The sequence below is a fragment of the Halictus rubicundus genome, chromosome 6 (assembly GCF_050948215.1).
Source record: "Halictus rubicundus isolate RS-2024b chromosome 6, iyHalRubi1_principal, whole genome shotgun sequence".
Classification (NCBI taxonomy): Eukaryota; Metazoa; Arthropoda; class Insecta; order Hymenoptera; family Halictidae; genus Halictus; species Halictus rubicundus.
This window is the reverse complement of record NC_135154.1, coordinates 7,606,260-7,621,959: the sequence shown is the minus strand read 5'-3', so window position 1 is coordinate 7,621,959 and position 15,700 is coordinate 7,606,260. Positions and strand designations below refer to the sequence as shown.

Below are 15,700 nucleotides of genomic sequence, written 5' to 3'. Positions count from 1 at the left end.
TGACTTTTTAACTAGCTATATTTAGCTGGGAGACAAATTCGTGAAAGTGGCGGGGGTAGTTAGACTATTAGGTTAACACGTTAACTGCCAAAAATCGTTCCCAGAGATTCCTACAAAATGAGAGTAATTCAATTCATGAAAGCGAAGCTGTTTTTTTTTAATTCTAAAGATCTTAATAAAATTCGGCTTGGCTGGATATGTCACAATAAAAACTGTCTAAACCTAGTCAAAACTCACTGTCATGGCAGTTAACGTGTTAATTGGAACCGAACAAATTGCATATAAACTGTTTCTGTCGTCACAAGTGAAAATGTAAAGAATACGGAACAGCAAAAATTGAATTGTCGTTTAACACGTTGACTGCCACGTCACCCATATGTGGTTAATATTTTCATTGTACCAAATTTGATTAGAATCTGTAAAATGCAAGAAAGTTGGAGGACTACTCAATATCATACATTTAATTGTTTTCAATTTTTATCTGATTAAATAACTCTCTTTGATTCTATGGAATTTTTGAGGTTTCTAGTGTGGCAGTCAAAGTGTTAAAACAGAAAGAAAAAGAAGCTTTGCGGTATTCATAGGGCTGCAAGAGATAATGTACACGTTTTTATTGTCCAGGTTCCCGGCAGAAATCGTGGCGGTGGACGTCAGCGGAAGAGGATTCGAAAGAATGTCGATGAGAAGAAGGTCCCTGCTGTCCGGCCCTGAGAACCAAGAAACAGCTGTGAAAAGACGATCGAGGCTTCGCAGGCCCAGAGGAAAGAGACGAAATACGATCGCTGGTACCGATCAGAAGGAAATACGACAGGCAATCGGAGGGTAAGTTCGAAACATCCCTGAAATAGCGAATCACTGCAAAAGAGGATAGACTTTCTTTAGAAAAGAGGAGGGTGGACCAATTAAATTTGGCGTTCTAATAAAATACTCTTCAGATTCACTGTACGGGTGTCTGTCCGCAGAGAAACGATCGACGAAGACGCGGACGGGACGATATCGAACATAGCGTCCCGGACGCAGCGCTCGGCGAGCACGGACATCCTGGGCTCGTCGAAGAAGGAGTCGCCGACGGAGAAGAAGTCTCACTTCAACACCCTGAAGGCGTGGGGCATCTCCCGGCTGAAGTTGATCAGCCCGAAATCGAGTCAGCCGCAGCCGCAGCCGCAGCCGCAACAGCAGCAGCAGGAGCAGCCGGGGACGACCGGGGCGAGCACAACGAGGTCAGAGACGGATCAAAATGAATCGAGGTCGACGGAGGAGAGAAATATTTACGAAATGGTAACAAGTAGGCGTAGGAAGGACAAGTCGCACGAGAGGAAGCCCAGCTCGTCGAGCTCCAGCGGGAAGAGTATCGCGAGCATACCGGTGTCGGCGCCCGTCGCGGAGAAACAGCCGAGCGTGAAATTGCGCGAGAGCGCGGTCCAAAGGAGAGAGAGACGAAAGGGGAGCAACCGGGACGACCCGCCTCATTCGAGCTCAGGAAACTGGAGTGCGTCCTCGGAGAGCGGAAGGGCGAGTATCGGCAGCGAGACGACCACCACCACCCATCAGCCAAGGTAACGTCCCTGAAGATTCGAGCAAGCCTGGCCAACCGATTCCCCCCCACCTGGCCAACCGGTTCCCCCAACCTACCCCTCCGATTTCGATGATTTTCTTCCTTTTTCTTTCAGAAGTCAATATTTCCTATCTGGGGGTGAGTGCACATCGAATTTCAGGCTTGTGTGTTTGTGTTTGAAACTGGAACTGGTGTGATCCAACAGTTTTCTCTCTTTCCATCATTCATCGGTGAATGAATGTTAAGAGGTTGTACGTCACTTTTGCATTGCTTAAAAGTTTGTACGATTCTTCGTCGATCACTTGAGACATACAACATCTCAACGTTCAGTCAAAGATCATTCGTACGATCAACGTTTCAATCTGCTATTCTTGATTCGGTTTCCATTCAGTTTCACCTCTGCCGTTTCATGCAAAATATTTTGCACGCATCCGTTTGACCGAAACTTGTATTCTTCGTTAACACTAAAACTACCAAACGCGATTGTTTGTACGTTGCTGTATAATAATAACAAGCTTGCGTTCATTCCGATTTCATATCTTTATTCTAATATGTTCTTGTATAAGGAGTTTATTTAAAAAATGTCATAATTACTAGATTTTGTGATTTTATGGCAGAAATGTGTAGGTGCAGTTTAAGACAGTAGGAATATTAGAATTTGAATATCCTGTTATATTATTTTAGGAATGAAAATAAATTTCGATTTCACTCCAGTTTGTCGCAATTCAGGTGGAACATTTTGATCAGTCTGGTAATTCTAGTGTTAATCATTTCACGTATTCCAATCTCGTTCGCCTGTTTTAGCACCGACATACGGTTTTCGTCAAGATACGCTGCTGTGATAATTAACTTTTTGTATCCTGAGTTGAGTACACGCCTGATCTCAAGTTCCATATTACTTATTGGCTGTCGTCGACACCGAATAACTGAGCAACTCAGCACAGAAATATCATGCATCATAATCGCTATTTCCGTACACAAAATAGTAGAATCAAAATTGAAGGCACATTAACCCTACGCCTTCAAAATCAACATCGCTTCTTTTTTTTTTTTGATCACTTTTCACAAATTACTTACCATCGTTTGCATCCTTTGACAGTCAGAAACCGCATCTAAATACTACATCTGAAAACATTCTGTATAAACAAGAAAATGAATAACAAATGGGAAAGAACGACATAGTATAGTATTTCGAATTGTGACCAAGCATTTGAAAATAGCAGTCCTTGATAAAAATTCATTTTATTATGAAAAGGATATATGTATAATCATTCTTTACCTTTTATGGTAAAAATACTTGTATTTTAAACACTATTCTAAACCTTTTGCACTTCCATGCGAGTGTGACTGAATTATATTTTATAATATCAATTATTTTTTACTTAGATATGCTATTTTCAACATGACTGGTGGAAAAACTGTTTAAAATTACTGTCAATTAATCTATTAAATAATAATTGTAAATGAAACGCGATAACTACCCCTAATTCAAGGCGACACGTTCTAACGATGTGAAATGTTATCACGTAGGTCGACAACAACAGCATCGATCGGCACATCCTCCACCTCTCTGAGCCACGTCAGGCGATTCAAGGGGCGAGATACGTCAGCCTCGTCTTCGGTCACATCGGAAGGTACACTGACACCCGATATTATACAGGATATTGCGGTGGTGCCTTTCTCCGATGATGGCGAGACATCGTCCGTGTATTCCTGTGACACAGAAGGGTACTACACGTCGTTCCACGTGGATTCCGGCTTAAAAACCCTGCGAGAAGAGGAGCCAGTCCCGCAGAGTTCTTCATCGACCAGGACCAACGACGTCAGCTCCGATCCCACCTCGCCGACCGTCGAAAATGAATACGAATTATTCGGAAGAGGATCAACGTCGACGACCACGAGTTCCGCCGGAACAGTCTGCACAGCATTACTGGCACCTCCACCGCCGGAAAGAAAGTCCAGCCTTACGGTTGTCGCTATGGTGAGGATTCGTCTTGTCTTTTATTCGCGTATCAATATTTTCTGGTCACCAATTTTCATAATGAAAGATAAGAAATCTTAGTAAAGAAATAAAAGAGATGAAAAACTTCGTTACGCAAGAGGAGTCGCTATTTAACGCCAATTTCTTAGTTCAAGGTCAACCCAAGGTCATAGTATAGTAGGTTATTTGTTTTGAAATCAAGACACGTACTGTCATTTAAAAGGGATTTTAAAGGGTGGCCTTGTGTTAGACTATCGGAGGTGCTCCAGAAACTTTCATGTCTCCAGGTGCACGGACAGAACCAAAATGGCGGCGAGTCACCGGACAGCGGGCACAACACTTCCTCGTCGCCTGTGGAGTCCGCCTCGAGTCCAGCTTGCACGGGAAGATCCTGTTCGGAGTTCGAGTACTCCGAGTCCAGTGATCTGGAGGGCTGCGAGAGGATCGAGCGAATTCGTTCGAAAACGGCGATCAACACCAGCCGCATACCGTCCATGTGCGTGATCACGCCACCGGGTTCGGACGACGAGCTCACCCGAGAATCGGAACAATCCATCAAGATCAACGAGAACAGGAAGTCCGAGATCCCGGCTGGAGGATCGGTCCTCATGTCCGCCACCGTCGGAACCTCCAAGATGGAGGTGATCAACGGACAGGACAAGAATCTGTACGCGACCGTACAGGTGTTACCCTCGCCGGTGAACGACAAGCCGACGATCGGACAGGCGGCCGCCAAGATCAGCCCTCTCAGCGGGGTTCTGGGCAAGCTTCGTGGCGTACTTCCGGGCAGGAAGCACGTGTCGAAGAGTCAAGGGAATCAGGAACAAGGGAACGCGGACTCCGGCGACTATGTCACCATAGCCGACGTGAGAAACAACAACGACAAACGGCAAGAGCCGGCAACCGCTTCGAACACGGCCCCCGCTTGGTCCCCGGTCTTGTACGCCAACTCCGACATCTTCAAGAAGGACGCCGAGTACGTTAGCCTAAGCGAGTTACCAAAAAAGCCAACCTCCTCCCTCGAGAGGAAGAGACAGGGCGCCAGGGTCACGTTAGACTCGGATGGCAAGGTTGTCTACACGTCCGACAGCTTGAAACGAAGGAAAGGGGCGCATTCTACCTTTAATCCAGGTACATTGTTTATTGCGTACGGATTGTTATCCGTAAGACGGTATATCCGCGGAGTGGTTTTATTCGTATCCAGCAGATTTACTAGTAGGCGTTCATCCAATATTTGCCAGCGCGTTTCCCCATTGGCGAACGGGCCGCAGGATCTGTCGTCAATCTGCCGCAAATCTGTTGCCTGTCTCAGTTTAGACACAAAAATTTCACGCGATATTTTCAAATAGTGTTCTATCCCTAGCTTCCTGAACACCAACGAATGCACCGCGTCCGATGTTTGCGCAACTTCGACTTGTCAGCCCCTGATCCCCTCGCTAATAGTCGAAAATAAATTGGTGTCTTCGAACCCCTGGTGATGATCTGTCGCTAACGTGTGCATGAAAATCCAGGTCCGTTCGTGAGAGAAGGAGTGTCGCCGAGCCCGTCGCCGTTGTTGCACCGTGCAACGCCGAACGTCCGAGCAGTGACGAAGAGCAACGACGCGGTGGACGGTCCGACGAAGTTGACGCCGCCCACGTCGCCCCAGCTGGGCAAGCTGATCATCCGAGCAGCCAGAAGCCCGGATCGAGCGTCCAGCCCGGACTACGTTCGAACACCGTCGACCGTGGTGGGACCCACGAGTCCAACGACAGCCCATCGACAAGTTCGCGGCGCGTACGTGAACATGCAGGAGGACGAAGGTAAGAAGGCTTCTGGTACGAGCGCTGACGAACGAGATTGCACTGGCGGCTGTGTCGGTAGATTAGAAGCACCGTTCGCACACCCCGGCGACGCTCATCCTAACGACGACGCGGGTACCGTTCTGGCCACCGACGGCAGCCCGTTGCTGTCCGGCAACGGCACGTGTCAGACCGCCGCCACCGGGACCGTGGCGCTGGCGCCGAGTAACAAAGTCCTAGATCTTAACAAACCCAAGCTGTCCTCTAACAAACCGTACATTGCCAGATCGGCCGTGGGCGCGACCGTCTGCGACGAGAATCACCCGCCGGCGACCGACGACGACGGCTTGTCGTCGGCTCAGGAAGGCTGTCGGTTCATGAACAAGACAGACGCGCCGAGGACCTCGTCTTCTAGATCAACGAACCTGCGCCTCGACTTCGAGAAGTCGGCCCTATGCCTAAAGAGTCTGAGGCCGACCGGCAACACGCCCAAGTTGAGCAGGAAGCTGCTGGTGTCGGACCTCGACACGCCGAGCTTTTACAGGAAACTGACCAGGGTGGAGGACAAAGACGTCAACGAGTGTAACTCGAACGACAAAGACGCCGCGCTCGAGTCCTCGAGCGTTCTCGAGACGTGTCCCGTGGACGGCAACGCCAGCAGAATCGAGCGCAAAGTGAAGCGCAGCGAGAGCTATAGGATGGCGAACAGCCCGATCATGTTCATAAGAAAGTTCTCGAGCGCCGCGGAGAAGTCGTCCAAGATCTCGAGGACGCCGTCGGAGGAGTTGCAGGAGGAGTTGTTGAAGGAGAGCATCAACTATCCCGAGACCGTGTCCAGCCCCGAGCCACAGAACGACGCGGGCTTCGACGCGGACATAACGATCTCGGTTCCTATCAAGGCTGTCCCAAAGAGTCCTCGACCCAGAGCCACGGACATTGAGCCCGCCAGAGTGCTCAAATATTCCGGGAACGATACAGAAATTTGGTGATTTGAGGTCCGCATTAATTAACTCCTGAATGGACGTGATTGATCGTGGACACGGTCAAATCGATGATGGCTTCACTGCAATAGACGGGAATACTGTTTTCTAGTATCGCAAGCGGTACGAAACGATTAAAGTACAGTGAGTTCTCTGTATATGTCGCCAAGGCCTGGGTGATAAACGTCGCGGAATTATCCCCAGTACCGCGGGGTATACCCACGAAGCTCGAGAGGCCTCGGATGCCGAAGAGTGTAAACATACACGGCTCGGGTATGTCTCCTGCACTATACTAGACGTTGGCAAGACCCGTGTTGTTGACATATATCGAGAATTCACTGTAATTAGTATCAAAAGCAGAAGGATACTGAAGAATCACTGGGAAAAGATATAGTTCTACCACTGCACTGCCTCACGACTTAACAAGTACCGTTACGAATGAATAGATTATGGCAAAAATACTGGACTCACTTTCATCGACTGTGACGTATATTGTTCAGGACACTATTCTGGGTGACTTCCAGAAAGTTTTAGCCTTGACTTCCGTCGCTTGTTGTTAATTAAAATACGTTATTAGCAAGATGACGTTTGGAAGTAGAATGTACCTTTTTCGACACGGATGATGAGGAAGGTCCTGGTTAGTATTATTACATTGATATTCGCCTAAGGTTCAAAGTCATGCTTTGGCTATGGTTAATGCAGAGAATATGTACTTATGTCGGTTAAAACCTTAAATAGTTTAAGTGGAACCAAGTAATTATCGATCCAAATCTTATCTGAGCATTTTTAGTGATAAAATTTTCTAAAAGTTATTTAGAAGGGTGGCCTTGACAATATACTCTAACAAACAGTTTTAATCGACACTATAGCTGTTCCACTGGGGCAATTTTCCCTTTTCTTATTAATTATCAATAGAGGCTATGCCAATATTACCATTTATGAATTCACGTTTCTCACTTTTACAATTGGACAAACACTGATGGACGAAATTATAAGACATTCCGAATTGTCGCGATCACTATTGTGTTTATATCAAACAGAATCGTATAATCTATATATCTCTTCGCGAATTAAACAAATAATGCAAGAAATTTTCAGAATTTTGTTCAATACAAACGCAAAGTCAAATGTTTATTCCGGTCATTTTTACGTTTATAATTTTGTCCACTAGTACATTTGACATTATTCATCCAGGTACTTGCGCCTACGGTTTACGTTCTTTACCCAATGCCGCGTTTTATGGTATTGTGAATGTAGACATGGCGAAACAAAGAAGGATTTATGGGGAAAATTCTCAGTAGCTGGTTGTCCATGACCTATATGGCGCCGGCGACTTTAAAGAAAGCAAAACAGGGAAGGTTTGTCTACGTTGTACCGGTATACTAGATCGTTTCTTACCGCCTTCTCCGCAATTAAACCGCAAGTGTTTATAAATTTTTACAAAGAATGTTTATGGAAAAAAGCTTGCCAACAAACTGATGAGATTTCGCAGACGAAAACGAGTCGAAACGCGGCGTCTTTAATGGGATTAACAAGCGCGCGTATTGTTTTGCGGCAATTCCAATTACGCATAGCTAAAATTACTCAATGACCTCATGTTCGAGCTCGCTTTCATCGGAAGCGGCTCCAACAATCTATTGATAATATTTTGATACGGATTTAGAGAAAACCGTAAAATTCGATATTTTTATTCGCGCCTGACTCATGCCGAGTCCTTGCCCTGAAGTGCAATCAGCAATTGTTCCGTTTTCCTCTTGCAGTCCATCAACCATGAAAACTACCGAGATTATGCTAACGTCCCGTATGGACGATCCCCGCAATCGCGGGGTTAAAAATGAATCACTATCGCGGACGGGTAAACATACAACGCTTGGCTATCCAATCCGCAGGCTAGTCACAAAAATCCGATTATTCTATAATTAATTGTTTCATTCAACCTTCGACATATTCGGAACCGTTCCGTTGCTCTTTTTAACATTCCGCTTTCTCCTGTTCTGTAAACAATTACGTTGATGCGGTAATTGCCGCGAGCAAAATGTCAGAGTAGTAAAGAGATCATGCAACTTGATAGGACTCGTTTAAGTCTGCCGGCATGAAAAATGTCTGTGTTATCGACATGCTACTGGGAGTTGCGTAAAAGAAAAGCAGGGAGATCGTTATTGCTTGGAATTAATGAGGGCAAACGATAAACAGTTCGCGCGGCAGTCTCGACAACAAGGCCGAACAATATTTTCCCGGAAATTATTTTTCGTCGTAGGTATTGGTAGTAATTTGTAACCCCAACAAAAATCGAAGAATGTAATCTATTCTAACAGGATGATCTTTGATCCGAAAATTTTTCTCGCAATGTTTGCGCTTTTCATATTTAGAAAGATTTCTTATCCCCCTTTTTCTCTTGCGTAGTTATTCAATTATTATTAAGTTAGCCACCAAAGTCTGCCGTTTTTCTTAACAGAATATTGATATGTAGAAAAATTTAATGATTGAACAGAATATTGCCAATAATACTTTTATACTACGTTAATAAAGAATGACTGAATAAACTGTGCAATATTTTATAAAACTTAATTTAATAAAGTGACGTGTTCCTTTAAGAGATACAGTAGACTTTTTGGGTAACAAATTTTGATGGACTTCATTTGATTGATATTCTGGGATATTGAACAGAACTGAACTCAGATTTTTATTTAGTTTATTTTTAATTATAATCTCCAGTAATTTGACTCAAGATTTCAGTATTGCCGATGGTCGGTAAAGACTCTTTCTTTCCAAAGGGTAACTCTCTATTTTCCTCATGGCATAAGGATCTTACCCTCTTCTAGATCCTTATGAATCTAATAAAGATACAGGAATTTATTCAATATTGTTACTATTTCCATCGGTATTGGGATACTGCCACGAATTCAATAATAACAAACTGTTTTAATAAAATTGCTGGCAATGTTTTATATTCCTGATATTGCTATTTTTGAACTATTTTCAACTCCATTGAAGGACTTTAAACAAATTTTTTTAGTGATTATCTTTAACTTTGTATGTCCACAATCGATTGTCTTTAAATTACATAGTGCAGGACATTTGACATAGCATATATGTCACGAGTAGACAAATTTTTGACAATCATCGAAACACGATAGTAAATCATAAAATTCTAAATATATTTAGATAGCAGCATTTTAACAAAAGTGGTGCTTTAAGTATTTTTAGAATGTTTATTGTTTATCTGAATAGATATGCCTGTTGCACAGATGTCGAAACGAACACACTTTTCATCTGTCCGCTTTGTATGGGGGATGAAAAATAGAAAATCCAGAACGCATACAAAACAGTGATAATAGTGGAAACGTGACAATCCGCGTTATCTAATAACCTTGCGAAAGATATGTCATGTTGGCATTGCTTTGTTGGAGTTATCGATAAAATGATTGAACTCTGAAATATTCCGCGCTTCGCGGAACAGGGATTCATGTTTATCGTTTCGCATTGTTAATTTAGATTCCCACACAGAAGTAGGTAACGCGGAGGGTGGGGCATGCAGGCACTGTCGAAACCTTCAAAATGGCGGGTTTCAAATTTTTTATTTTACACTTACCAAGATTCTAAACACACTTTGGTAGGAAATCACTAAACAAGTTTATTTAAAATTGAAAATCTGAATAAATTCAGTTTTACTACTTTTTTAAATAACAAACATCACGTACTAGTCGTTTTTAGTATGGTAGCTCTAGAGTTAATGATAAATTTGCATACTTTTTAAATCAGCCATAAGTTCTATCGAATATTAACTAATATTTCACTCTAACAAATAGAATGTATTTCTTATCTGTTCCCTATAGACATTACACATGTCCGTCTTGCTGACATTAGAGAATATCACTCCGCTGGTTATAGTACTCGATTTGCACAAGATTATATACATTCCGAGGCAAAATAGTAGCAGGCATTAGGAAAAATAGTAATTTCACTAAAACCCGAGTGCCTTATTTGAATTCCAATATTGTAGTTGAAACGACCTTGAAAAGACCTTGGCCTGCAAAAAGTAAAGTTGTTTTCCTATCGATCTTAATCCACGTCGATTCTCAATTATTATTTATTGGTGAAAGACGATGCATTAGCACTTTCAAAAAATAATGAAATCTGAAAGGGGGTGAAATTTTTCTTACCGAAGCATTTATCAAATTATTTTTCTTTTTAAATAAAAGCAATCAAAATTAGTTATACATTCCTTTATAGTATACTTTTTTAAGAAAACGTGTCGACTGTTGCCACAACTCCTTCTGCTAATTAATAACCAAAATGTGTTAACACATTGTAGACCGGAGACGCCAATTGGCGTCTTTCATTTTTTTTAATGGTGTTAACGGGAGATGTGGATTGGTGACTTTAATTTCTCAGGTGTTGGTAGTTCGAGATGCTAGATGGCATTTTAGATATTTTCACAATTCCAGTAAAAACTGGAACTTCGGTCAACAACGTGTTAAGAAGATAAATGTGCCGGACTATTTTTGTTGCGTGCCAGTGCGTGCACGTGGATAATGAATTGTTCGAACAACGAGATACTGGCACGATAACGGGAGTTCGGATAAGAAGGATACTATTGTACTTTTGAGCGTTAGTGTATCGAAGTTCAGCAGCGCGGGCCAAAGAGACAGAGACTGTTGGAAAACTCCAAGAAGCCCCCAGTGAAGCCACACTTTGTTTAGCCCTTATCGGGATCATTAGTCGCTGGCTCAATAACTAACGGAGTTGCATCAGACATGATGCTCATCCCGTCTGATAATGCCAAATTCCAGATAAACAAAATTCCCCTGTGTGTGCTGCTCGACCGAGGATTGAAATACTTTCCACGGAAAAGCAACCACCCTCAGTTCGTCTCGATCGGTTGACGCGGAACGGTTTCCCAGGTGTTGTCGCACAGTCCGACCCTAATCACAGTGGTTCCCCTGATTTTTAAGACAGCAACGCCACGTGAATTCCGTCCACGTTCGCGAATAAATCACTCCGCACGATTTGGCTGACGTAACATTCGACAATCTTGCTCGATACCGACATTGAGGAACATTACAGGGTTACTATTAGGCTATTACGTATGAAATATCCAAACTTAGAATGCGAACGTTACGAAGCGTTTTGATCAAGAAATACTATCACAGTCTACAGATTTATTGTACAGGGTGTATCTAGTAATTGGGACGAATTATAGCTCGGTTGTTCTTGAAGATAGAACAAAGAATATTTTGCACGACTCAGCACGCTGTATCATCCTGTAATGTGATCTCCTTACGGAAGTGCATCGGCAAAGTTGCAAAGTACAATTGCACAATTTTTTTATGGCTATTCCATGATTTTTGTTCACACGAATCGATTGCTCCTATTGTTCTGAACTCCAAAAGCATTAGGGTACAATCTTAATTTTTATATGGTCAATCGGGAATTTTTAAATGATCAAATGTCGTACCATTGTGGTTACGAAGATTTGCACCTGCTCAATCTGCTTCGATAACAACCGTAATTCGTTCACTAGGCACACCCGGTACGTCATTTGAAAGTGCAAGGCTGGTCTTTAACCTTTTAGCACGTCGAGTGCCCGCCAATGCTCGCAAAAGTCGCACTAAATAAAATAAAACTCGTTTAATAATAGAAAAGACAGAGTATATAACAATGCCTTTTTTTTAATATCCTCACTAGTTGGTTCTGCTAAAATTTGGCTTGCTTAGATTGTAGTCAAAATTGATTTTCACTAGTCATTCATACGTGGCGCTCAAAGTGTTAACTGTGGACGACGAGTTAATACGTCGTTCAAAATTGCGCACGCCTTCCAGAAACATTTCGTTTTTCTCCTGAAAAAAAATTTTCCATGGCTTCTAGAAATAATTCAATTTGCGACATCTTCCAGATAGAACACGTCTCTGTTTCCCGTATGCCATGCAAAAACATTTTCGAAAAAATGATATGATAAATGTTGAAAATATCAGTTCTAAACTATCAGTTCAAAAGAAAATGTCCGAGTTCAGGCAAACAGGAAATATAGCGCGAAGTATAGTATGAAGCATCAGCAGTGGCGGATTTAGTGGGGGCTATAGGGGCCACAGGCCAAGAAGAAAATTTTTGGAGAAATATCAAAGGCACAAGTCACAAAAATAAAAACAGATAAATTAAAAATATAAATAACATATTCGAACGACGTTGTACGAAATTACAAGAAATCATTTGAAGCCTATGGGAGGAGGGGAATGCAGAATGCAAGTACCTAACTCCCCCATATTTGAGAAACAGGTTGAACAAAATTAGGGTTAGGGTATTTCGTGCTTTGTGCTACTGATAAACCTATGTCGGCCGTTTAGGGTCAGTATAGGGCCTAGTATGAACTAGGCAGGTCAGACACTGAGTGCTTATGGGCCCGGTCTTCGTAGATTCGCGATAAGGTAGAGTGACTACATTACCGTAAAAAAATGGTTTCACGTGCCTCAACTTTTCGTCCTTATATAAGAATATTTTATCGCTGGTAAAGGGCTCGTTCGAAAGAGGAAGGTTCAATCTAGTGCGCGCTGGTCAGGAGCTGCCGAGATTATGCAGATATTTGGTAACATAAGCGTTAGAAGTAGGCCAAAAATTGACGATATTCATGCCGTGGAATCCAAGCATTTTTATATCATTGGATGAGTTTTCTGGATGAAATCGAGAGCAGCGCGCAGAAGAAAATATCTCCAGCTACAAATTGAGCTATATTTTGTCTTAATTCTCTGCGAAATAAAGCGAAAAACTTGAAGCACGTTTCTGTCGTCAGAATTCATAATATCGATAATACAGAGCAAAAAATGCGACAAGTTTAGTCACAGACTTAAGACCCGTCGGATCAAGAGCAATTCGGTAGAAGTATGAATCCGCCACTGAGCATGAGAGGCGGTGCAACATATGCAGGTCTCCCCCGCGAATGCACCGCGGGTTTCCGTTCCGTTTAAAGCCGTGAGTGTGCGCTTGTCGGAGAGCCATTCAATCTTCGCGCGTCGAGGCCGCCAGAAGGAAATTCGCACTTATAGCATATATAGCACGAAACGATGATAAGCCGGTATCGGTCCTCCAGCGAAGAGGAAATCTTGTCGGTAGACACACGGTCGCCATCGCGTGATAGGAATCCGTTCGTGAGAGTGTTACTTGCTGTTTGACAGTCCGCTCGCTGAGTGCAGTGCTGTGTTCCAACCATGCTGGCGAGACATCTTCTTTTTCTGGCGACGAGACAGTACCGTAAGTCGTCGCGATATTTTCTTTAGAACCCCTTCCGACCAGCGAAACGAAAAACGAGATCGTTTGCCCGCGATTTATTGGTAGAAAGCGGATTTTAGGCACTCGTGACAAAAATGAGAAGGTGTCATCTAAAACCAGAGCAAACGCATTGCAAGAATTTCAAAACAGTGTGTTATATTATTTTCAACCTATTAGACATAGGTATTAAGATAGACAATAAAATTTCAATCCAGTTTGTTGCAATTCGGAAATTTTTTATTTTGCATAAAGATCCGCTGTCTATTTCTAATTGCACGTTGCATGATTATGCCGTGATCCCGGGAAAAATGGTTGCAATCTTTTTGGAGCTGCAGAGCTCCAAAATAAGTTTCTATAAAAAACAGAAATTGCATAAAAATGTAATTCTTGGTTTGGTCATTTTAACAGGTCATAAATAATATACCAATAATCTGTAAGAGTATAGAATAAGATTATATCACAGGATAGTAAGACTGTTATCAGCTAAAGTAATTTAGTCGCGAGTTACGCGAATTGTGCTTGAACGTTTTTATTTAGAAAACTGACGAAGTACGGTTTAGGAAACCCGCGGATTGTATCATATAATCCTTTTCTGTCCAATGTATCGCAGTAACGCAGTTCAAATAATTTTACTGGATTCAAGGTAACGCAAGAGAATTTTTTATTTAAATGTCTTTCGCATTTGATCTAGTCATTTTTGTCATGAACGCATAAAATTCGTAGCCTACTACATAATTTCGTACACCAGTGTACGAGACAGTTGTCCGCTCGTACAAACGCTAATAAATTCATTCAACGTTATCTCTCTCTGTCTCGCCTACTCGCAGAGACAAGGCTGACGAGCTTTGAATGAATCTTTTCAATGCTGACCTAGTCCACATTATTATCCGATCTATGATGCGTGCGACACACGTTCACCAAAAATAGCACAATATGTTTCGATAGTAACGTAATATTTTTCTCGATTACTTTAATCGGTATGCAGCGTAAAGTGACGGCGAAAAAATCTGCGAGGTCGGTGAACCTGTTTTCTGATCGCGTACAAAATCCAAAACGTAATCTACGAGCTTTCTTTTATTGGAAGAATGTGGCAACGGAGCAAAAAAAAACTGTAAAATTGCGAGCGATACGTCTGTCGAAACAGAAATGTCACGTTCACGGGAATTTTACACTTTTTGTTTATTTCAAAATGACCGCGTTATCGACGAATCCATTAGCGACTGTTTATCGGTATACAGCGGTTACATATATTGGCATTTGGTTACAAACACCGGTACATTTAGATTGCAATTTTATTGTTAACCGTAAAGAATTTGAATAGGCTTTTAAAAATTTTTACAAAATCTTATTACGTTCTCTACATTCTCAGATTCGACTTGTTTCATTGTTCTAACTAAGAGAAATAAATGTCGTTTTCCCCCGAAAAGAATTTAAAACCGTATGAAATTTTCATTTGAAATTATAATTAGTTTATTCCCCGAACTAGTCTATGCACTGAATTAGAGTATATTGGGTATATTTTGATGATTTTTTAAAAATTATTGAAAGGTCGTAAACATTTGCTTCCATGGAAGTGTCGAGACGAAAGTAACAAATTGCGGGCTATAAACGTAATTATAATTGTACTCCTTTAATTTCTAATCGACTCGTTGGTGATTACGTTTCACGTTACGTCGCAAACGATAACATAGGTCACGTACTGTAGCTTGTAGATCCACCGTATCGTTAATCGTGTATTATACTCGCATCACTTGGTAACCGATTATCTTGGACATGTACAGGGTGTCCTATGAAATTCAGGACCATCGATACGTCTTCTTCAGCTGCGACGACTGTCAGATATTATTTGCACGTGTTTTGGAATATTATCGGAGAGCAAAAACACGCTTCGAGGAACACAATTTAGCAATACCTTGTTGTTGATTCGTCGCTGCTGAACTTGAAAACCTTCTGAATTCTTTTGCTCGATAAACTTTCGACACGGCCTCCTTCAACTTGCTATTTTCACGGTTATCGGTTAGTTCGGTTACCGTCTGACTGTGCTCTGACCTACAATGGATCCAAAAAGTATTTAACTGGATCGTGTAATTCATCCAGACAATTTTTATTTTGCACAAAGATCCTAATTATGACAGTTAAA

At 42.3% G+C, this 15,700-nt stretch overlaps 1 protein-coding gene across 2 annotated transcripts in view; it reads left to right on the top strand.

The window, feature by feature from the left end:
• Window positions 1-15,700, top strand: part of Gukh (NHS actin remodeling regulator GUK-holder) — a 95,375-nt gene that overhangs the window by 67,768 nt on the left and 11,907 nt on the right. The window contains exons 4-9 of one of the 2 annotated variants that reach the window (XM_076789730.1): window positions 622-822; window positions 963-1,220; window positions 1,290-1,556; window positions 3,086-3,536; window positions 3,824-4,667; window positions 5,048-5,338. In XM_076789730.1, the coding sequence (XP_076645845.1) occupies window positions 622-822; window positions 963-1,220; window positions 1,290-1,556; window positions 3,086-3,536; window positions 3,824-4,667; window positions 5,048-5,338 (2,312 nt within the window). Of the gene's footprint in view, window positions 1-621; window positions 823-962; window positions 1,557-3,085; window positions 3,537-3,823; window positions 4,668-5,047; window positions 5,339-15,700 lie in introns of both variants that reach the window. The other variant, XM_076789729.1, reaches the window with a different exon arrangement.